Source organism: Dermochelys coriacea, chromosome 9 (assembly GCF_009764565.3).
Source record: "Dermochelys coriacea isolate rDerCor1 chromosome 9, rDerCor1.pri.v4, whole genome shotgun sequence".
In the NCBI taxonomy this organism is placed as follows: domain Eukaryota; kingdom Metazoa; phylum Chordata; order Testudines; family Dermochelyidae; genus Dermochelys; species Dermochelys coriacea.
Window position 1 is genome coordinate 93,660,609 of NC_050076.1, and position 22,766 is coordinate 93,683,374.

The following is a 22,766-nucleotide window of genomic DNA, read 5'->3' on the forward strand; positions in this document are numbered from 1 at the left end:
TATACTGAAATAAATAATGAGATCAAAAGACAGACACTGAAAATTCACAAGCAGATTATGTAGCCTCACTAGTACCATGGCAGGACTTCAGTTCTACAGATCCTAGAGAAATTCTGTTCTGAATCTCATTTCAAGTAATCTGAATGGTCAGTCAGCCCATGGTTATTGCTCTTCCTTCAGCGCTTTGCCCCCCATGAGGATGGGGCTGGAAAGAGTACTATTGTCAATAAACTGAAGAGCAAAAATACAGCAGGAAAAATACAGCAGGAAGAGCTTAATTCCAGATGTAAATGAGCTCAGCATGGAATCTAAACAGTCAAGTCAATTGCCAGAATCTACACTTTTCAACCTCATTCTGCTCCTTTGATCAGAATAAAGTTTGAGCTATAGCGATTATTGGAGTAATAGAGGAAGTCACGGGACATCTCTTGGGAAAAGGGGGCAAAAAAAGTAACTCATCCTTGTTATGCAATTTTTCTGTTAAACACCACATTTCCCAACTGAAAACTGAATAAAGCTATTTAAAAAAGGAACATATGCTGATTCAACAAAGAAAGGATCACAAAAACAGGCATGTGAAATAAAAAGAATAGATTTAAGATCATTTACTGTTTAAAACAAGCCCCACTATAGTCATGGTAGGGGAAAATAACCTATCCAAATGTAAGTGCCTTGTAAATCAGAGAGCAAGAGCATATACATAATATTGTGTTAGCCAACAGGAAATATTAGAATTCAACACACTCAGTATTCAAGGCGAGGCTCTCAAAAGTCCTCAGTCTTTAGGTACCAACTAAAATTGATTTGTTTATGTTGGGGATATTAATGCTGTCCCCCAATAGTATGTCCTAACCTTTCTGGAAATGGAAGAAAAGTATTAACATTAGGGGGCTGCGATTCCAAAAAGAGCCTTAAGGGTTTCCTCTCATTTGCTGTTGTCACTGTTGTAGATGAAATGGCAGATGAGGGTCAGTCCCGTTCTCCCCCGCCCCCCGCCACCTTTGCAAAGGGAAGGTTTTATCTCCTTTATGCCTGATTCTCCCTGAAACCCAACCCCCTATGGAATAAAAATAATCCGTGAAACAAACTACACTGTGAACGTGCTCAAAGTCACAGAAATTTAAAGAATAATTATTAAACTTGCATAAAAAAGGCTATTAAAAGCCATGTTGTAACTGATGTGAAACACTACATCAAAGTTCATACCATTAAAAAAAATCATTGGACTAATATGACATTTCCTAGTCATCACTCTGCTGCATCCCTTTTCTCTATCCTTTCGTCAGTTTAGACCTTGATCCTGTGAAGACTTACACATGTGATTAACTTTACACATCTGAGTAGTCCTGTCGAAGTCATGAGACTACTCCCAGTGTGTGAAGTTAAGCATGTTCTCAAGTCTTTGCAGGATCACGGCCTTCAACAGTAAAGTCTTCAGGCAGGGACCATCTCGGATACATTTGTACAAGTGGGGGGTTCCTGATCCTGACTCGGACCTCTTAGGGAATACTGCAATGTAAACAATAAAAATAAACTACCTACCCTCTATTCATCAGATTTTTTTCTGTCTTTAGTGTCTCATTTTCATCCCTGGTAATCATTGGTATCAGCAATGTTAATGCATGGCACTGGATTTTATAGATAATGCTATCTATGCTAAAGAAATTCAACCCACTTTTTTTTTTTTTTAAATGTCCTGCACTTGGACCTCAAACAGTTAAATGGTAGGACAGGCCTAATTTCTTTTAAATGGCCAAGAGAGATTCTTAGAATGACATAGCAATATGGTCATATGTTCCCGCTGAATACAGCATAAAAAATTAAACTTCAGCATGTACATGTCCTAGAGTGATTAGCCTTCAGAGTCCTAAGAGGCTGCTACATTTTGATTGTGAATTTCTATGAATGATTAGTATATGATACTTGAAATAGACCTAAGTACTTGAAACAGAAATATTGCAAAGCCAAAGAGAGCAGGCTGATTTGCTTCCTAAATGGGCAGAATTTTTGAAGGCAGCTCATAATAGTGTTTCGCTTTCTCACATTAACGTTAACAGCTTTGAAGCGACTGCGCCTAATTTGTATTTAAGACCCTTTACCTTTTTCTCTAAGCCATTTTCATAGACGAGCATTTGTTTCAGGGGCATATTTGCCACACAGAGCAGATCTGTAATGGCAGTTAATTTGCACCATTTTGCTTGCTCCTGTATTAATCAGCAAACTCTGAATCATCCCAGTGTTTCCAGATACACAGATGTACGAGAGAAACCAATGAAGCCAGTTCAGTTCTCTTCCCATTCAGAAGCAGAGACAATATCAGTTCCTGTTTACAACTACTTGTCTGTTTTCCCCCACCCACACACTGAAATTTCTCCAAAATGCCCAGAGAAAAAGAGAAAGAAAGAAACTGAGTTCATTTTACCAGGAAAGTTATTTCTAGGTATTGCATCTGAAACAGAACAGGTTTGCACTTTTGTTGTTGTTATTGTTCAGTACTTCTTTCACCCAGGCTGAAAACTACCGAAGTGGCATAACCAGAAGGACCAAGTAGCTGACTGTATTTCCCCCACCCTCCAAACCTGCCTTCATATTTTAGTCACACAGTTTACCAACCCTCAAAATGATTTTTTTTTCCTGTTTATGTGACATCAGCTTTTGGTTCTTTGTTTAAATATTTTTGCCTTGTAAAACAGACACATAGCAGAGGGTGGGATCTGAGTAATCAATATGACCATATAAATCATGTTTTCAAAATACTTTGGCAAAGGATTTTCAAAAGTGACTCATGATTTTGGGTGCCCAAGGTGAGACACCTTGAAGTTTTCTGACAATCAGGCCCCTTTAGGGCACCCCAAAAATCACTAGTCACTTTTGGAAATCCTTTGCCCGTATTTAAAAAAAAATCTTCCTCAAATATGGAAAGAATCGGAGGTTAGAGTAGTGAGTCAATGAGAGTTTTCAGTATGGGAGGAAAATGGGACCAGGCCCACATTAGGGTAATGGAAAATACTTCTTGGCATTCATGAGTACAACACACACATACACACCTTTTTAATATGGGAGTTATGGTTGTATGAACTTACAAGTGAAAACACAAGTAGCCCTTGGCCATTGGCTAAATCACTATTCATGGTCTTCTTTTTATAAATGAGACGCAGGCAGACTCTGCATTCAGATAACTTCATTGTGATGCCCTCTAGGCACTAACTAATGAGAAAGGGTCCCTCTGTATTCCCATTTGAAACTCAAAATGTTCAGAGTGTTTAAGTCCCTTCGAAGATAAGGGCACAGTCAAGAAAAAGTTACCAACCTTTGTTCAGTTGTTTATAAATTAAACTGGTCTCAAAATGTAATTGTAAGATGAGAAATCATTATTGAGCAGGCATGTTTCTAGTGGGAGCCCATACAGATCTGTTTCTGGCTCTACGCTAGTTAACATTTTTATCAATGACCCAGAAGAATAAAATATAAAGTTTGCAGATGACAAAAATTGTGAGAGCGGTAAATAATGAAGAGGACAGGTTATTGATACAGAATGACTTGGATCACTTGGTAAGCTGGATGCAAGCGTAAAATGTGTGTTTTAATATAGCAAAATAGAAATGTATACATCTAGGAACAATTCAGGCCATATTTACAGGTTTGGGGGACTCTACCCTGGGAAGCAGGGACTTTGAAAAAGATTTGGGGGCTCCTGGTGGAAAATCAGCTGAATATGAGTTCCCAGTGTGATGCTGCAGCCAGAAGAGCTAATGTGATGCTAGGATGCATAAACAGGGGAATCTTTCTTGAGTACAAGCAGAGACCTTTTTTACCTCTGTTTTTGGCACTGGTACAACTGCTGAAGGAATACTGTGTCCAGTTCTGGTGTCCACAATTCAAGAAGGGTGTTGTAAAATTGGAAAGGGTTCAGGGAAGAGCCATAAGTATGATTAAAGGATTAGAAAACCTGCTTTAGAGTGACAGACTCAATCTATGTAGCTTAACAAAGAGAAGGTTTAAAGGGTGACTAGATCACAGTTTATAAGTACCTACATGGGGAACAAATATTCAAAAATGGGCTCTTAAATTTAGCAGAGAAAGGTATAACAGACAATCCAATGGCTGGAAGTAGAAAACAAATTCATACCGGAAATAAGGTGTACATTTTTATCAGCAAGGGCAATTAACCATTGGAACAATTTACGAGGGTCGTGGTACATGCTCCTTCGCTGGCAATTTTAAAATGAAGATTGGATGTTTTTCTTAAAGACCCACTCTAGGAATTATTTTGGGGAAGTTCTCCTGTAGAGCACAGGCCATAGGTCAGACTAGACCACCACAATGGTCCCTTCTGGCCTGGGAATCTATGAACCTATGAAAGGTTTCTATGGTCAGATGCTTTTTGTGCCAATAAAAATCAAAAGGCTTAAAAATGTTTTAAATGAAAATCTGTAGTTTGGGCCCAGTCCTGTAACTGTACTTGCAAGTACTGCCGTTTTACTCAATGGGGCTCATGGAAGGAAAAGTTACTCATCAAGGTTTACAGGATGAGCTCTTACTCCGAAAGTCTTTTTGGTAAGAAACTAAAAAAAACAACAACCCACCCACATGCACACTCCATGGGCAAGATTCTTATACTGTTACTTGAGGTGCATCCCCACTGAAATCAATGGGGCATCCTGGAGAGTAGGGTATTACTACGTGCGAGAAAGGGTGGCAGAATCTGGCTCCACTTAAAGCTAATGAGACACTTTTTAACATGATCATGTCACTTTCCTTACACATTTGAGAGAGGGTTTCCCCCTTCTACTACTGTTAAACAAAGAGAAATAACAGCACATTTGTTGCTTAAAGCAACATGAAGGGACTGACTTAAAACCACAAAAGCAAGATTTATTTCAGTGCCAAGGCAGAGAACTTTGCGTGATGTGCAATGTCCTCCACTCACCATGCAAGTACTGTAGTATTGCTAGGGTCTATGAACATTTGTGGTACAAAGCTGTAGTACATCCCATGTGCTGCAATTCCTAGGTACAAGGAAGTTAAATAAAGACAGAGTGTTAGGGTAAAATTGCAGGCTTGTTTCTGAATCTCTTTCGATTACTGGCTTACGCTCCCCCTCAGACATATGCAGCCCACACTTCCAACAGCAATTTTAAAATACTACGTGTATGAATGCGCACACATTTTATACATCCTCATCTTGTCATGTGGGGAAGAGGCAAAAAAGATATTTTGCGTAATATCCCCCCAGGCACCCCTCTTTACTGTAAACCCAAAGATTCTTTTCTATTTCTGCAGCTTGAGTGAACACACTCATTTATTTTTGTAGGGTTGCTCATGCCATAAGTGCTGAACGAACTGTGCTGCTGGCATGGACTTGTTCTGTATTGTTAAGGGGAAAATAAATTTAATAAGGTGAGAGCGTGATGGATCAAGGAAAGAGTTTCAGCTTTGACAGAGTTTGCTAGCAATTTTGAGAAAAAAATAAGGGGGTATGACGGGATGGGGTGGTAAGGTTAATTTAGTTTCTCATTTTCCATTTACAGCAGGAGACGGTTTATTGGTAACTACTATCCTGTGTGGACTGTTCTTCTGAGGCTGATGTGCTATGAAGAGTTTTTAATATATTGTCAGATCCACAAACTAAAGAAGTTTAAAGATTTGACTACAAAGGCTCATTTTACAATGCAGACATACCCCGAAATCCAGAAAACTCTGGCACAAGAGAAGGGTGCCCACAATTTAAACACATAAAGGAAAATAATTATATAAAAATAAATCTGATTTGAATTAAAACTAGTCTTTGCAATTGAATTCCTAACTCTTGCATTTCGAATTGTTGCATTAACTGCAGGACCCTCTCAAAGGACATTAAGTGGCCAACTCCACCACAGGTTTTGAAGAGTTTATCTCTGAGTTTCTAAAATGTTTTTAACATTTGCTTTGGGGGGAAAAAAAGACCAATCTGTAACAGTTTCGTGAGGGCTCCTGCTGAAAGGAGGGGAAAAAACACCCCACAAGTTTGAGAAAAACAATTCCAATTGCACAAATAAATGTAAAAGCAGAAATGACCATTCAAGAAGATATTTTCACATCTGTGAGGAAAGTATGTGGCGAGGTCAAACTCCAGGCTCAGACTTATTGCTTTCTGTAATCCTGATTCATCACCAGCATCCTTTATTCACCATTCAAAGGCACTTAATTAGCTGAAGGGCTTGTTGCTTTGCCTTTAGAAGCTCTCCACACCCTCAAAGGCCTGGGCTCCGCATTGTACTATAACTAGCAATACCCTTTGAAATCAAATCTGTTTTTCTTCTCCACGGTACTAGTAAAGAAGTAATATTAAAAGACAAAAACACTTTTCTAACCGTCAAAAAAAAAAACCCAAACAAACCCAAAACAAAACCCAATTGGAACTTCTTTCTAAGTGGCACTGAAGAAATTAAATCTGACACTTTTCAAAAATGTTCCCAGAAGACACAGATGAAATCTGGCCAGCAGTTTTTGGTCTGATCAACTAAAGGTTTATTCATGAATGACAGCTTGGATGCTCTCTCTGCTAGACATGTCTCCATGCAACATCTGGGCAATAAAACACTAGGTATTTTTCCCTGAAGTCACAACAAGATTTGGACCTACTTAGATTCAAGGAGCCTGATTCTCCATTGCTTTTCAGAATGCTTATCCATTTACACCAGAACAGCTACCCAGCCAGAATATTAGCATTTTGCACCCACTGTAGGCTGACTTTCCACTGGTGTAAATGACCACTATGGTGCATGGCACTGGGAGACTCAGTCCCAGGGTATTCAAATGTTTATGCCTATATAGATAAAAGGTAAATGAATATAATGTGATGGAGAATATAACAAGGCACCTTTAACACCAAAGCACTGGGTTAGTGTACTCTTAGAACTACAAATTTCTTCTTCAGGTTTGTTTCTAAATGCAAGAGCTTAGGCTCAGAAACAAAACTTTAGCTCAAATGCACAAAGAAAAAACATCTTAAATAATCTAGTTGACGGGTTTTCATTCTGCTTTGCTACCTATATTTTATGCTGCCAACTCAGACACCGTATTACTAGCTTTCCCCACAGCTAAAGAAACACAGTCAAGCCCCTTTAGTGTTTTCTCACTCTTCATTTCAATCTGCTCGTCACTCTTTTACTCTTCTCCATGCACCACTCAATAGCAAGATGCAAGTCTGACCATTCATCCTATAAATAGAATTGTTTTCCGGATGATTTTTGCTCCTCTCCATTCTTCCCTCCCATGGTTTTGGCAACAGAGCTGAAGCCAACATACCTTTTGTTGACTCCTCTCTGTACAGCTATCCCACATGTCAGCAGGAATGCACAGAGCTCTAGGAATAGCATGTTTGGCTGCCGCAGAGCAAGGGGAGCTCAGGAATGTGCAGGGTGTCACACCCAAATGATGGCCATTTATTATTTATATCTTCTGCAAAACAATCAGTAAAATGGTATTTTGTTTTTAAGATACTTACACAATCTAGATGCCATTCTCGTACCATCTTCTACACTGTTTTACTACATGTCAAATTTGGGGCCAAGAAGACTGAAAGTGTCCCAACCTGCTCATTTCAAAGCAATCTGAACTCAGCCACTAACATTGCAGGCTCATTTGCCCACCTTTAACCTTCTGGGGACCTTCATTTCCTCAGTCAAGGACGCAGTTCTCTTCTCACGCCAATAGGAATCAAGAGTAATTCCACTGAAGACAATATTACATCAGAGGAGAATCAGGCACTACATTTTTGACATGCAGGAACGCAGATCTGCAAGTGCAAACTGCACTGCATGCAAATCAGAGCGATGCACAGCTATCCAGTCTATCTGGGCAAATGCAGTTTGTGCTCTCCTTTCCAACCTGCCACATGTCCAAAACCTGACACACCTTTTAGACCACCGAATCTCCTAAGTGTGGAAAAGAGTGCATGACATTTTTGGAGACCACTTTTGACAATTTGGCCTTTCATGTCCTTCTCTGTAGTATAAATTTATGAATCCAAATCGGTGTGCGTAATTTCACTCTGCATGGATCTATATTACATGAGCAAAATGAAAACCTGAATATAATCTACACGACCAATGCTAGCAGTACTAGGCTTTCCAATATCACAAAATGCAAACTGTCAATGACTAAATCAATATCTGTCAATGCTCAACAATGAAGACACAGCACTTCAGATGAGAGAAGATTAGACATTATCAGATTTACCAATTTGTCCAGGCAATATGTGATTTTGAAAACAGTCTGACTAAACTACATGATATATTTTAATCTCTGAAGTACAAAAAAACCAATAGCTGCGAGACATCAGTAGGTTACTCCAGCTTTTGGAATGCAGAGTCTTCTCTTTAATGTGTAACAACAACAACGCAGCTCACACTTTGAGTCTGTGTCACAGCAGCTGCTCCATTCCCCATGCTGCTCTGCCCGCTGCAAAGATCCAGTTTCATGCTTTATTGTTCTTCCTCCAACTGGCCACCAGCCATTCTCTCCTCCTTCTTCTGTACAAAGCCATACCTCTTGCTCAAAAGAAGAAAGCACTATGCCTTCTCTTTATAAATTTTAGTCACATATACAAACACACACATGCACAGAGTAGGGGGATGATTTCAAAACACTAAATAACATTCCAGGATACTATGTTAATTTCCTCTTAACATATTTCTCCATATTGTTCTCCATCAACAGTTACCACTTTTAAAGATGGAGAAGCTATTCGCCTCCCCCCCCCATCTTTTATTTGTTATCCTTTAATGCAACGATCGATCTATGTTTGAATAGTTCTATTCATTTCTGGTTGTGATGGAGAAGTGGTAGTAATAAACTATAAAGGATCCAATTCTGCTCTCAACTACATCGGTGTATTGAAATAACTCCACTGAAATCCACTGAATTACACAGGCATAAACCTGGTGTGAAATCAGGATTGTGAATAAAATCTCAACATCAGTGCTTTTGACCCAATTGAAAAAATAATTGTATACAAAACAGCAAAAGTTAAGTACTAATAGTCAAAGAAATTTAAGTATACTGGAATTCTGATGTTTCATGTGTCTAGAATATGCTCTCTCTATGGTATTTTTTTATAATTTTGCATACGGGGCCATTTTTTTATTAAAAATTGTCAAAGTTATTAAAACCGAGGGCAAAGATCCTGATCTTCAACACTCACCATTGATCACAGGCAGTTTAACAAGCTATAAAACCTGGAAAAGCAGTGTAGTTTAGATATATAATTAACGTAATAAGTCTTACCTTATAAAATCAGTAAGGCACTGTGACCTTCCCTAACTGATGTGGACATGTGAAATAATCACCACCTGTAATCACTGTCTCAACTGTCCTTGATCTTTACTTATAGCCCCCAAATTATACATGCTCGCTCGCTGTAGGCTGGCAGGGGCTAGAAACGCAGCACAGGGCAAGCATGAAGAAAGATACCTGAAGAGGAGCCACCGACCAGTTAAAGATAATCTCCAAAGGGAATCTTTTCCAGGTTTTTTTGGCTAAAAAGAATAAATCAGTGATGTCGGAGCTCAAAACGTGTGTGACACAATGCAAAGCAGGGAAAATTGGGCCACCAGAGTCCTCAGGAGCAGGGAAAAAAACACTCTTAGCCCATGATACAGCAAACAACTTCACTGTATGCTTAACTTTTAAGAGGACGACTAGTCCCACTGAAGACAATGGGATTTAGATGTGGGGTGAGTAGACAGCAAGTGTGAAAAATCGGTACAGGGAGTGGAGGGTAATAGGTGCCTACATAAGACAAAGCCCCAAATAATGGGACTATCCCTATAAAACCGGGACATCTGGTCACCCTACTCACATTTGTCAATTATGCATGTGCCTAAGTGTTTTGCTGGATCAGGACCGTACATCTGTAGCCTGTATTTTCTGTTTTAATGCCTAATCAACCCCTGAAGTGCCCGGTGGTATATGATACATATGTTTGAATAAGCAGCATCAGTGAGTTTCAGCCCTTCCCACCAGCCTGTTTGAAGCAGATTCATCATAATAAGGGGCTATCAAGAGCACACTTATTTGGAAAAGGGTGAGTCAGTCCTGGAATGGCCACTGTGGAAAGGAGCTACATTTAGTTACCATTAAGAAGCTGACATTTACCAACAGCTACCGTATTTCTTATTCTTAGTACAGGAAAAAGCTATGGTAGCTAAGATACTATAGCGTGGGAACTGCTGGCACACGCTGGATGTTTGAAAGCTGACTGTGGTACAGTGAAGAACAAAGAAACCCTCAATTTTGTTTGTCATTCCTCAGCTAAACTCAACAGCACCTCAGAGACCATCCTCGGCTCTTCTGAGTGCAGGCCAATGATAAGTGATTAGATTCCATGCCAGTTGGTGTCTGGTCAGAGTCCACTGCACTCAATAACGCAGCCCGACAGATTCTACTGCCAGAGTTTTGCTTCTGGTTAGCAACATAGTTAATTGTGGCTGTGAGGTTGCATTTTTATTTTAACCACTTTGTTTCCCTTGGGCCTGCGCCCACAGAACGAACCCCATTCCTTTAGCTCTCCCTTTGTCAAAGGCTCTTGGTCACAACAAACATCTCTCACGTAGGATATGGACAGACGTCACTCAGCACCTCTCCCAGCAAGGGTTACTCGAGAGGAATGAATAACCCCTAACAGCTGCTGTCCTTTGTCCACTTAACACATAGTCCAGATCTACCTAGGGAAAGGTAGGCACTCACCAAAAGGAGGTCATTTTTTGGTGAGTTTTGGTAACAGGTATTTCAAGTCTGTCTCCTGGATACTCAAATGCTGCATTGTTAAACATACAAGGGCCACATTCTGGCATCACTTTCCATCCCACCTGAGCCTACCTGGCTTCAGAGGTGTAACTTGGGGTGGAATTTGATTCGGAGTATTAAAAATTATTTTAACAGAGAGTGAAAGATGATGGCAAATCCATCATGTGAATATCTTCACAGCTACCAAAATAAGCTAACTAGAAGAGCAAAACTATTCCCTTAAAAAGTGATGTAAATGGTCTGAGACATTCGTTGTACAACAGTGTGAAACTATCCACTCAGCTATGGGAAACAGCTAGGATGTGTGTGATGGAACTACAGAGGGAAGAAATAAATACAATTACTCCCAAGAACCCCAGAATGTTGTTACCATTATGTCTATGCTCATAGCCAAAGGGCTTAGTGAGGCTATATTTGGAGCAGAGAGGTAGAGGGGAAAAACCTCCAACAAAAACATCACTGTTTTAATGTAACCTGTTTAATATAGAAGAAAATGTTCTAACCTGTCTGGGTTGAGATGGCAAAGCAGCAGGCTGCATATGTCTCTGCATCCGAGGTGGTTGCATCAGTTGTCGAAGATGTTGCTCGATAAACGGGGTATTATTAGCCTGTGGAGACTGTTGTGTGGCTGGAGCTTGCTGCTGTTGCTGGAGATAGTGAATAAGGGATTGCTGCCCTGGATTGGCAGTCATGGGTGACATCTTTGGAGTAGTTGACTCCGATGCAAAATGAGACAGTGGTTTGGTGTTATTGAAAGAAAACTGGTCTTGGGGAACAGGACTCTCATTCTGCAAGCCATTAGATGGCTGTTGCATAATTATGTTCATGTTTTTGGACTGGTTTGTAGTCATCAATTTAAAAAGAGAGCTTTGCATACCGGTGGGATTGCTGGTGGGAGTGATGTTAGGAATTAATGTATTTTGAGGACTAAATGGCTGCTGGTGCAGAGCTGGGCTTGACAGTTTTTCTGGCCTGTAAGGTGGGGAGGGTCCAGTATTCGTGGAGCCCATGCTGGAAACCAAATTATTCTGTGGACTTTTAATATTGTTGGTTGGGAGACTGGTTGAAGTCATATTGGATAGTATGGAATTCTGGGGGCTGAAAGGCTGCTGGTTAAGCGCTGGACTGGAAAGCTTCTCCGACCCATATGGTGGGGAGGGCCCGCTGGATGGGTTATTACTGGAAGCCATGCTTGAAAGCAGAGTGTTTTGAGGACTTTGAATATTGTTTCCTGGTAAGCTATTAGAAGCCATGCCAGACACCATGACATTTTGAGGGCTGAAAGGTTGATGGAGGGGGGATGATCCCGGCCTGTAAGGCGGAGAAAGACCTGGAGTGGACATGGTTGGCCAGTTGGGAGCCTGTACTTGCTGTTTAGTAGTAGACACTTGTTTGCTTGCTGCCAGCTGCTTTAGTTGCTGTGCATGCCAGTTAGATGTAGGCATGTTGGGCAAGGGTACTGGCAGAATAGACTGTGCCTGGTTCTTATTCTGTGCTGCCGAAGAGATGGGTGATGCGACAGCTTTGTTTGGGGGAGGAACCGGATAATTAGCCCCAGCGGATGAAGGCCTCATTTGGGGTGATCCTCCACTTGTTGGATTGCAACCTGGAGAAAAATCTTTATTCGCAATGTGGTTCTCCAAGTGAGATGTCTGCGGAGAGGACTTTGGTGTGGTGCTTATGCTCGACTGTGGGTGGCTCAGACCAAGCGGCTCTTCAGTCTTGCTTCCCAAGATCTTCTCAAGGTCCAGCTCATTAGGAGAAGGATCAGGCATTTTTGTCAGCTCTTCTAACAGATCTTGCAGTTCCTGGTCCACAGACTGCATATTGTTTCCTTTCTCATCATAGTGAGCAACATTATTCTGTCCACCTATTGTCCCCTTCTGTCCTATTTCTGTGTTGGGTGGTACCGAAAATGGAGAACCAATGCCACTGCCATTCATGTGATTGTTTTCAAGTAGCACTGAATGACCAGCTACTCCCATGGAAGAAGTGCTGTGATTGGTAGAGAATGGAGAGTTCTGCATATCTGGACATGACACATTGGGATTGGTCTCTTGGCCCATAGATAGAGTTACATCATCAAGACAGAGTCTCTTATTGTCGCTTGGGAAAATGACATCCGGCATGCCACTGGAAGCAGGGGAGCTGTCATCTTCCAGTTTTCTCTTAATGGATCCCTGTAACTGCAAGAAAAGGACATGTTATTGGCCTTATACCACATTCTAAAGTTGCAAGGTGAAATACTGAGACAGAGCAATATTGAAAATTAAAAACTTACAATGAAAAAACGGATTGGGACAAAGTCAGCCAGGATTTAAGTGGACGCAATTGTACTGAAGTCAACAGAGTTGCATCCAGTCAGACAAGTGCTAAATTTGACATGTTAGTCTTAAACCGGATGTTAAAACTGTAAAATATTGTGTCTTGTGAATCATAGAATTTAAAAAAATACTTTCTGGTACCATTTCAATGAAGACATTATGCTCCCTACATAACACACATGCCAACATTTTTATGGAAACTATATTTTTGTCTAAACAATGGTAGAGTTGAATAGAATCATGGATTAAAGTTGGTGACCCACTGCCAACAATGGGTATTAAGTTCAGACCTGAGACAGCTAAACTATTTTACATTCTTTAAAGCCATGGCATGTGAAATAATCAGCATGCTTTCTAAACAAAGCAAAACAACCCTCAAATATCTAAACAAATTTTGATCTTTCAAGCTCCCCAGCCACAGATGTTTCAGACTTCAAACACCAAACAGCAGCTAAAATCTTAATTTCCGTTTCTTATAAATCCACACTAGGCCCAGCTTTGCTTAAGGTCAGGCTTGACAAAGCCCTGGCTGGGATGATTTAGCTGGGGATTGGTTCTGCTTTGAGCAGTGGGTTGGACTAGATGATCTCCTGAGGTCCCTTCCAACCCTGATATTCTATGATATGAAGGACTGCCGCTCCTTCACAAAACCTACAGGGTTTGTAAAACACAAAAAGGCACATGAAAAACTCAACGCTCACTGAATGTTGAATTAAAAATCCAGTAACCTTGACAAATATGATCACACTTCATACTTTATGTAAAGAAAGTGAAGCTGAAAACAATGGCTCTTTAATGCTCCATTGACATGACATGCCAGTCTTTTTAAAATGTAATTATCTGTGGTCCTCACTTTAATATCCAGGGCCTGTGGATCATAGGATTAATCAGTCATTAACACTGCTGCTTCAATTTAAAGGCATTACAAGTATGTTATTTATCAAGAGAAAGATATTGCATTTGGAAGTTACCTAAAATCAACAGGCAAATAATAAAAAAGCCATCGTTTCCTCTTAATTTTTTTAAAGATAATACAAAAAATTGCAAGCCTCTTCCAGGCCTGGTCTACACATTAATGTATTTCGACAGTGTGCTGCAGTGTGGACTACAAGGTTGGGCATTGCAGAGCGCACCAAAGTGTTGCAATGGCTGCTGCTTGCGCAAACTAAAAGGTAGCTAGTTGACGCCACTGTTGACCACACAGGGCAGTGAGATCGCAACACTCTGATGCGCTCTGCAGTTCCCACCCACATATTCCACAATGCAGCACACTTTGCCGGCCTACCTATGCTGGTTAGGAGCGTGTGTGTGTGGGGAGGGAATAAAGAGATACACAAATAAAATAAAAGTCAAACCACTAACCAATGTAGCTATGCCAGCAAAAGGCCTACTGTAGACACAGTTATACCAGGCAAAGAGTCCTCTTGCCTGGATAGTTTATTTCTTTGGGGAACTGATATAAGCTATGCTGGCAAGAACTTCCATGTATAAGCTATGTCTCCACTTGGAGGGTTTGCTAGTAGAGCGATTTGCAGACATTTTCTAGTGCAGACAAGGCCGTAGAAGCATGCAGTGGTGTAGTGTTATAAGCAAATGTAACTATACAGTTTCTACAGCTCTGTTATTCAGTTGGTAACATGTGTGCAGGGCACTCAGACAGAAATAAAACAAACCTTTCAAACAGGCATCTCTTCTTCTGAGGGAGCTCTAAAACAATCATGTCCTCTCAATCATTCATGGTTATTAAAGCAATCTCACAGCACTTTTGCAAGAATATAAGCATTAACCCCAATGTCATGATCAAACTGCACCCAGGTTTATCAACAAAAACTCCCACTCTAGTTTACTTTATTGTTATGTCTTATTTGTATTATGGTGGCACCTAAAGGCCCCAGCCAACCCCACTATGGTGGGCACTGTACCTCCATCTACTAAAAGACAATCACTCCCCAAAGAGCTTAAAATCCAAAAGGACAAACAAAAGTGAGTCTTCTCTTCCCCACTGGTGCAGATCCCTGCATGTCAGCAGTAGACGAATATTCCCCATTATGCAATATTAAGCACACACATCAATGCTCTACAAATGTAGACAGTCATCCACTGCAGCATGCCATGGCCGCTTTCAGAAGCATGGCCCCAATTAAAGAGTTGGTCCTGCTTTCTTAGAATTATATTTTCTCCCCTTAGAAGCCATGTCAAGGAGACTGTCAACTTTGAAATGACCCTTGTAAGCGTATCCCCAATTTTTACCTCAGCACTGAGTCCTAACATAGAGAAGCAACAGACAAAGTTCAGGTGTCCCTGAAGAATCTCTTAGATCCTTCAGCACCTTTTGCTCACTCTGACCATAATGCATGTTAACATGCATTGGGTCCCAGGTTTAGTGAATAGCTTTGCATTGGCTGCTTTTTTCTCTCAGGGAGGAGCTAGAGGGTAGGTTTTGTGCACCTATAGCAATCCCAAGGGATTGCTCATGCTGGGTTCCACAGACTTTATTTTGTCATCTCTCCATTTCAATGGCTGGGGAGGAAGGTGCTTGTTAATGGGGCCTAAAATATGTTCATTTGTAAACAAGGCTTATGATTATCATCATATCTAGATGGTGCAATACCTTCACTTTCTCAGTGTGCAGCTCAGAGAGATTTGGAGGAAAGTGAGATGGCAGAGGATCAATCTGGTGGTGATGCTCCAGGGTTTGGGGGTAAAGGGGAATATCAGGGAGTATGGTAGGGGTAGTTCCTGCCCATGTTTTGGATGGAGTTGGTCTACCCTTTGCCTATAAAAGCAACATTTGGGGCCTAGGGCCAAGAAAGCCTTTTTCATTCTCTCAGATATGGCCCTTATTACAGTGATCCATGACTTTGCGACCTCCCAACTGCATTACTTCAATGGGCTCTACATGGGCTGCACCTGAAAACCACTTGGAAGTTAGAGTTGGTGCAGAATGCGAGTGCCTGCTTGTTAAACGTGTTAATTAAAAGGAACATACACCAGTTATTTGACAACTGTACTGGATTCCTGTTGTCTTCTGACTTTGGTCTACAGAAACTTATGAAGTTTGATTCCTGACTGTGAGAGAGACAACTTTCTCCTTACCACACCCAGTGACAGCTAAAGCACTTTAAAGTGTATAGATGCAAGCATCTGGGGGTTTCTGGCACAGCATGCTCAGCGAAGGATTATAGATTGTCATTTGCTTATTCCACTGACCTGACACAGCCTAAGTCTGGTGATCATTAGAAAACGGCACAAGCCCTAGGTCTGATGATGGATGGGCTGCCGGGTGAGAGATCAGTTGTTTGTTTTTGTTTATTTGAAGTGCCCCCTTTCTTGCTCTGATAAAAATGGGCTGAAGTGGTATGTTTGAATAGACATTGTCCACGCTCTCCGAGACATGCCAGTAAGGCAGAGCTGTGCAAATCTAAAGACACACATTTAGAGAACTTTCCATTACTTCCTTCCCAACCTCCAAAATAAACACATTGTGATCCCAAGCAGCACCCCAGGAAACCTTGGGCAGGAAAACTGGGTGCTGTCTCCCATACTTGGCCAACAAAATTACTGGCATGTCTGTCCTGGCTCTTGAGTTTACTGTGCAGAATTTTGGCTTTCAGAACACTTAGAAAAGCCACTTAATTGTTGCACTGGGGAGCAAGTGTGAAGAGAATAGGAAAACCCCATTACCCCCTTGAATTACTAGAAACAGGCCTCCATAGACTAAGGCCAGAATTTTCAGAAGGGCTCAGCATCCACAGGGAATTTTTAAAACCTTTCAGCATGCTGGGTGCTGAACTCTTGTGGCAAATCCAGCCACAAGTGTCCCAACGGAATTTGCTGGGTGCCGAGTTCGGTTGATAAGCAAGACCTTATATAAATTCCTAAATCAGAGCTAAGATCATTTGAAAATCCACCCCCAACTCAGTTTTGACCCCTTGCAAATCTGCCTCTAAGTCTCAAGGTACCCAGTATTATTTGAGCTTTTAAAAACTGCTTTTTAGTATAATAAAATGTCTACAGAATTTTTTTTTAATATGCAAAAGATCTTGGCATTTTACTTTCATGGTCAGTATTTGCAGCTAGTGCCCATAAAACACACAGGGCCAAATTCACCACTGGTGTAAGTGGGTGTAATTCCACTGAATTCAGCAGGATTGTATTCGCTTATGACAGGTATGAATACTGCCCCATATCTGCAAGGTTAAAATACCACCTTTGAAGCATCCCAAGCAAATAAAAGATGGCAATATTATACCGGGGACTTCTTTATTTGTTATCAGCTAGGTGTGGAAATCGCTCATTGGATTTGATATTATATTATATAAAGGTGTGCTTAAGTATTCCATGTTCAAGCACACATGATTCATTACTCATTTACCATACACACTGTGCTGCTTAATATCTCTGCTAGGAGCCTGCTAGATTTTTCTCCCCAACTCCCTAAATCCCATTTGAATGCTTTCACTGGAAAATACATTAACATGCGCTGTGGCAGTTCCGACAAGTACAGGGAAGAGAAATTCAGTTTCACGTTACAGAGACACTTGCTAGTTTAGCTAATCTAATTGCAGTGGCAGCAGATCATCACAGCTATGGTAGGACGTCCATATCCAGGAACCCCTGGGTGAACCAATTCAATCAGCTGCTCATTGCAGGTCCTTATCAATCAAGTTATTATGGGGCATCTCTAGACCAAGACTTCTTGGGGGTGAACACATGTCCTTCTCATACTCTTTCTTTACTAGCTTTACTGCCAGCTTCCCTTGCCTAGTATTGGCTCCTCCTAGGGGAGAGGGTTGTTTTACTACAGCTCGCTCCCCATTTCCTTTGAGATCATTTTGAGATTGCTTTTCATTATCTGGCAACAAATAAATCAGAAGAGCAATCAAAACGTGTTCTGCCCCATTCTGTGCTGGCTATTATGCAGGCAAGCTCTATTTGGCAATGAATGCATGTATATAAATAATTGCACTGATTGACTACTGTACATGGCTAATTCTGTAAAAGCTTCATTCATACACACAAACAAGGACTAAACAGACAAGCAACCAATGTGCTCTCATGTGACCTTGTGAAAATTCATTAAAATGCATTAGTGTGCACATGATAGCCTCTTAAGAAATATTTGGGAAGCAAAGGCAGCCCTTCTGATTTTTGCCAAATTAAACTATGAAGTCTCCATTATCTCTGGTCTGCTTTTAAAAACGAGACTATGACACTGTCCCAGTTTTACTTTTATCTCAGAATGAGAAGGCTGCATTTCTGGGAAAGGCTGAAAGTTACAAACAAGTAGCACTGCTAGCTCATAATGGTAGTATAACGAGAATAAATAACTGTTTACACTACTTCTTCCAAGTAAGCTTTACAGCTGTGGTTATAAGTATCTAATCTACCACATACAACCTGTGAGTAGAGAAACAATTCTGTGTGTCCGTGTGCACGCACACGCTTCAGTCTCAGTGGCGCAAGGAATGAAAGGCAGATTCAGTGAGACACAGCCAGACTTTCCCTGCACCAGCCCAAGATCAGGGTACCCATCTTAAACCAACTGAGGGCTGCATTGGCCTTTTATTGGGAGTCCAGTAGGCTACACCTAGTTTAAATGGATGTGGGGCAGATCAAAGCAATGCATAACGGAGGCCGCTCGCACCAAGGTGGAGTGTCACCATAGTGGGATCTGCAGTCTCTTTGCACTGCACTTTCATATATTTAGGGATGCCAACCCTCCAGGTTTGTCCTGGAGTTTCCAGGAATTAAAGATTAATCTTTAATTAAATATTATGTCATGTGATGAAACCTCCAGGAATATGTCCGACCAGAACTGGCAACCTTACATAGTTCATTAGTATTTTGATTATGGTAATTCCCACCCTGTGCCAGGCACTTTCCAAAACACAGAGAGGAAGGCCCTGAAGAGCTTTGTCTAAAGCAGAGAGAGCTGAAAGGTGCAAGCGGTAAATACTGAAGCAGAGAAATCAGATTGAGAAGAGAGACAGATAGCATGATTCCATCTGTTAAAATGTCTAATTCAATAAGCCTCCCTGCCTGTCTGCCTAGTCATTCAGCTTCATTTCTTTCTTTAAAAATAGGAGCTATCCATGTAAGCCAACCTTCCCCACCCCTACTGCCAGCCTACATTAATTCCCTACCACTTGTTCCTCTGCCCCCCACCCCAGACCCTGAAAGAAAAGCGCTGCCCTGGGTTGAAATGCAGGACTCAGTGGGGCTTCATTTCTTCCAACCTGGCTGCCATCAGACCCCTCCTTCCATTAGAAACACACTGAAGCTATAGCAACGACATTCTTAATTTAGGTCAACACTAGGCAGAGATAATCATTAGGGAGGAAAAAATGTAACTACTAAACTTACTGTTGAGTAAGACAGTTCTGACTGGCTTTTACAGCACATTGCAGATTCAGGCCCTGATTTATGGCAACCACAGGACATGGATTGCGGATCCCTGATCCTTGGCTCCAGTGGGGCCTTATCCAACTTCCACATTGGTATTCGCCTCTTCCCCTGATGCCCCTGCCAAAAAATTTTGGTTACTATTTTAAAACCACCCCCGCCCCCCTTCTCCAAGACAGACAGGCATAAAACACAAAGGAAAGATGTGAAATGTCAATACTGTTGCATTTTTACTGGAGGGACTATCGGAAGAGCAGATACATGGAGCATAAGGAAGTGGCCCTGTGTATGTAAGGAAATAGTCAACACACTTCTACTGACATCACTTGGGATACATTAGAAATGTCCTATCAAATGCACTGCCATTTCTTACCTTTTGCTAGTGAATGATTCACACGTGGTCACATTCATATTTGACTCGGGGCAGGTCTATGCTTAAAAAGCTGCAGCAGCATAGCTGCACCGCTGTAGTGCTTTAGCGAAGATGCTATTTTGCCGACGGGAGAGCTTCTCCCATCAGCGTCGTTAATCCACCTCCCCAAGAGGAGGTAGCTCTGCCTAAGGGAGAAACTCTCCCATCAACATAACGCTATCTACACCAGCGGTTAGGTCGGTATAACTGCGTCGCTTGGGGGGGGTGGATTTTTCACACCCCTGAACGATGTAGTTACACCAGTATCATTTTGTAGTGTAGGCCTGGCCTCAATCCTTACAAAAGTCTCCGCAGGGATAGCCAGAAGTGCTGCTTCTTTAGCCCAGCTAGTGCATCCCTCACCTTCGAATGCTGGGAATCCCCCAGCTGGGCACTTAAAGGCATGTTAGAGGCTCTCCAAAATATCAAGGACATTCGCTCTCTAAATTTTTTACAAACATATTTTCTTCCTCTCGGGCACCTGACCATCGCAAGGAATTTAATTATGCCACAGACTGTGCACGTATACCATTACCCCACTGGATGGAATCAGAACTGCTCACGTGTATGGTCCTTACACTGCTAACAGCTACAGGTAATTTTCCTTTAGCCGAAAACTGTAAGAGACTTGTGCTTTGGAAGGAAAATCTGGGTTCTATCCCTGCTTCTACGAGGAAGCTGGGCAGTCATGGCCTGCAGCACAACGACAAACGTGAACTCCTAGCCGGCCACAGATTTGATACTTTTTGCAAAGAAACACAAGTCAGTAGAAACAAAAGCTTCGACTGATTACCATTGGGTGCGATTCAACCTATGCTAGCAGTTCAACATCCACACAGCCTGCTTTGAGGGGGAGAGCAGTTTGAGAGGAGGCCACCATTTTGAACTGTAGCCTCGGCACCGCCCACACTGGACTCCTGTTTTGCAACCATTTCACTTTCTTTTGTCTTCATTCCCTCTGCTCTCACCCTGAACAATAGTTCAGGGAGATTCCTTCCTCTCTCGGTTTGATAGCACCAATTGAACACACCCGTTGGGTCTTTCAAAGGGGCTGAAGAGAGTCAGTCACCCAGCTCTCACTGAAACTCAATGAGAATAGGGTCCCTCTTTGAAAAATCCCTCTTTCGTTGACATTTATGTTCCTTTGGTTAAAGTCAGGAGATAGCCCGGCTGTTAAAATACAGCCAAGCGTCAGGAAGGAAGTTAGACTCTCTAAGTAGCCATCAGCATTCTCCAGCATTCTGAGAGCTTTACACAAAAAAGCTCTCTAGGCAGCAGAAGGGTGCTTCAGAAAACTAGGGAATTCAGGTTACCAACTAGCTGCCGAAGACATACTGTGTCTGAATAATGGTGAGAGGGAATGTGCTTAACTTTTGAGAAGAAGGGATAGGCCATGTAACCCCCACTCAGGCTAAGCAGAATGGAAGAGCTACACTTTGATACACTGAATTGCGAATTTTAAGCGAAAAGCACAGGTTTTCATTGAAGAACCATTGCAAATGGTGATTGTGAGATTGGTTGGTTTGGTTTTGAACGTAAAAATCAGAATCTATGATTTGCTTAACTGAACTGACTGGAGTGCATCTCTCTCTCTCTCTCTCTCTCTCTCTCTTTTTAAATGCTAGACACTGTCAAAACTAGAAGTGGTATGCATGTGCCAGTGGCAAACTGTTTGCAGCACTCAGCCATCAAAACTTCAGTCTCTGTGGCTTCAACAAACTTCGACAAGAGCTATCTGCACATCAGCCCAAAATGTTTCTATCTGGTCAGACAAAAGCAGCAGTGTAATGTGAAAACGAGGATGCCAATTTTCCATTTACACAGATAAACTTCACTGAATTCTTTACCGTGTTGTAAACGTACAGATTGGAAGGATTTTCACCTCTGCAATGACTCACAATTCCACAATCCAGATGTAGTTTAATGATCTACTAATCCATGAAAACTCTCAATTAAAAATAAAGATAAGAATTCCACTGTGCATTTTATGACAAAGTACAGTTACCATGAAGGATTAGGATATACATCCACATTTTTTAAAATGGCAGTGGTTACTTAATACTCTGCCCAAACGAAAAGATGCACAGCCTGCAGGTGAAAGGTTGGCTGCCTTAGGGCACATGGACAATGAAAAAACCAGATGCTCAGTTGCAGATATGTTCAAGGAGTAGGGGCCCATGACAGCCAGCTAGGGAAGAACCTGTCACCATGTTAAGAGGTATGCAGGCTTAGTATATCCCCGAATATCATTCCTGTGGTCCCAATTGCATTCTGGTGGCCAAAGTTGACATTACAGGACTTCATCCAAGAAGAAATACCAACTTCTGAATAGAAAATAATCTGAGAAGCCACAGGAGCCATGTCTACACTAGGAAAAAAGGTCTGTTTTTACTGTGTGCTAGAATCCTACTATAGACAACGGTAGTTGTAGGTTTTCTGTTTTGTTTTTATTAAGGCAGAGTTACAATAAAACATTAACTTATTATTGTGACGCTGTATAAAAGATGGGTGACCATGTATTATTGATACCATTATTATATAATTGCTACAAATCTTGTACAAAGTAGAAATCATGTAAGGTACCAAGGGAAAAGTTACAGTCTGTCAAGTATGATTATTCAGGTTAAATCCACGTTATCAGCCAATATTTGTAACTTTAGATACAAAGCTATGTATTTGTATCTCAAATGTGTTTGTTCTTGGCGTAACACCCACAAGGTAGTTTACATCCAGTCTGAACAGCCCATTGTGAATGGACTAGTCAAAGCTTGACAGGTCATTCAGAAAAATTAACTCTCCAGATAGCTCTTCTTGAGGACACCCTTGTGATTCAA

General features: G+C 41.4%; 1 protein-coding gene across 4 annotated transcripts in view; it reads right to left on the bottom strand.

The window, feature by feature from the left end:
* Positions 1-22,766, bottom strand: part of MAMLD1 (mastermind like domain containing 1) — a 93,574-nt gene that overhangs the window by 24,814 nt on the left and 45,994 nt on the right. For 2 of the 4 annotated variants that reach the window (XM_043492562.1, XM_038416892.2), the window contains exons 2-3: positions 19,482-19,640; positions 11,295-12,977 (exon numbers count right to left, since the gene is read on the bottom strand). In XM_043492562.1, the coding sequence (XP_043348497.1) occupies positions 11,295-12,977; positions 19,482-19,640 (1,842 nt within the window). The remainder of the gene's footprint in view (positions 1-11,294; positions 12,978-19,481; positions 19,641-22,766) is intronic. The other 2 variants (XM_038416893.2, XM_043492563.1) reach the window with 1 other exon arrangement.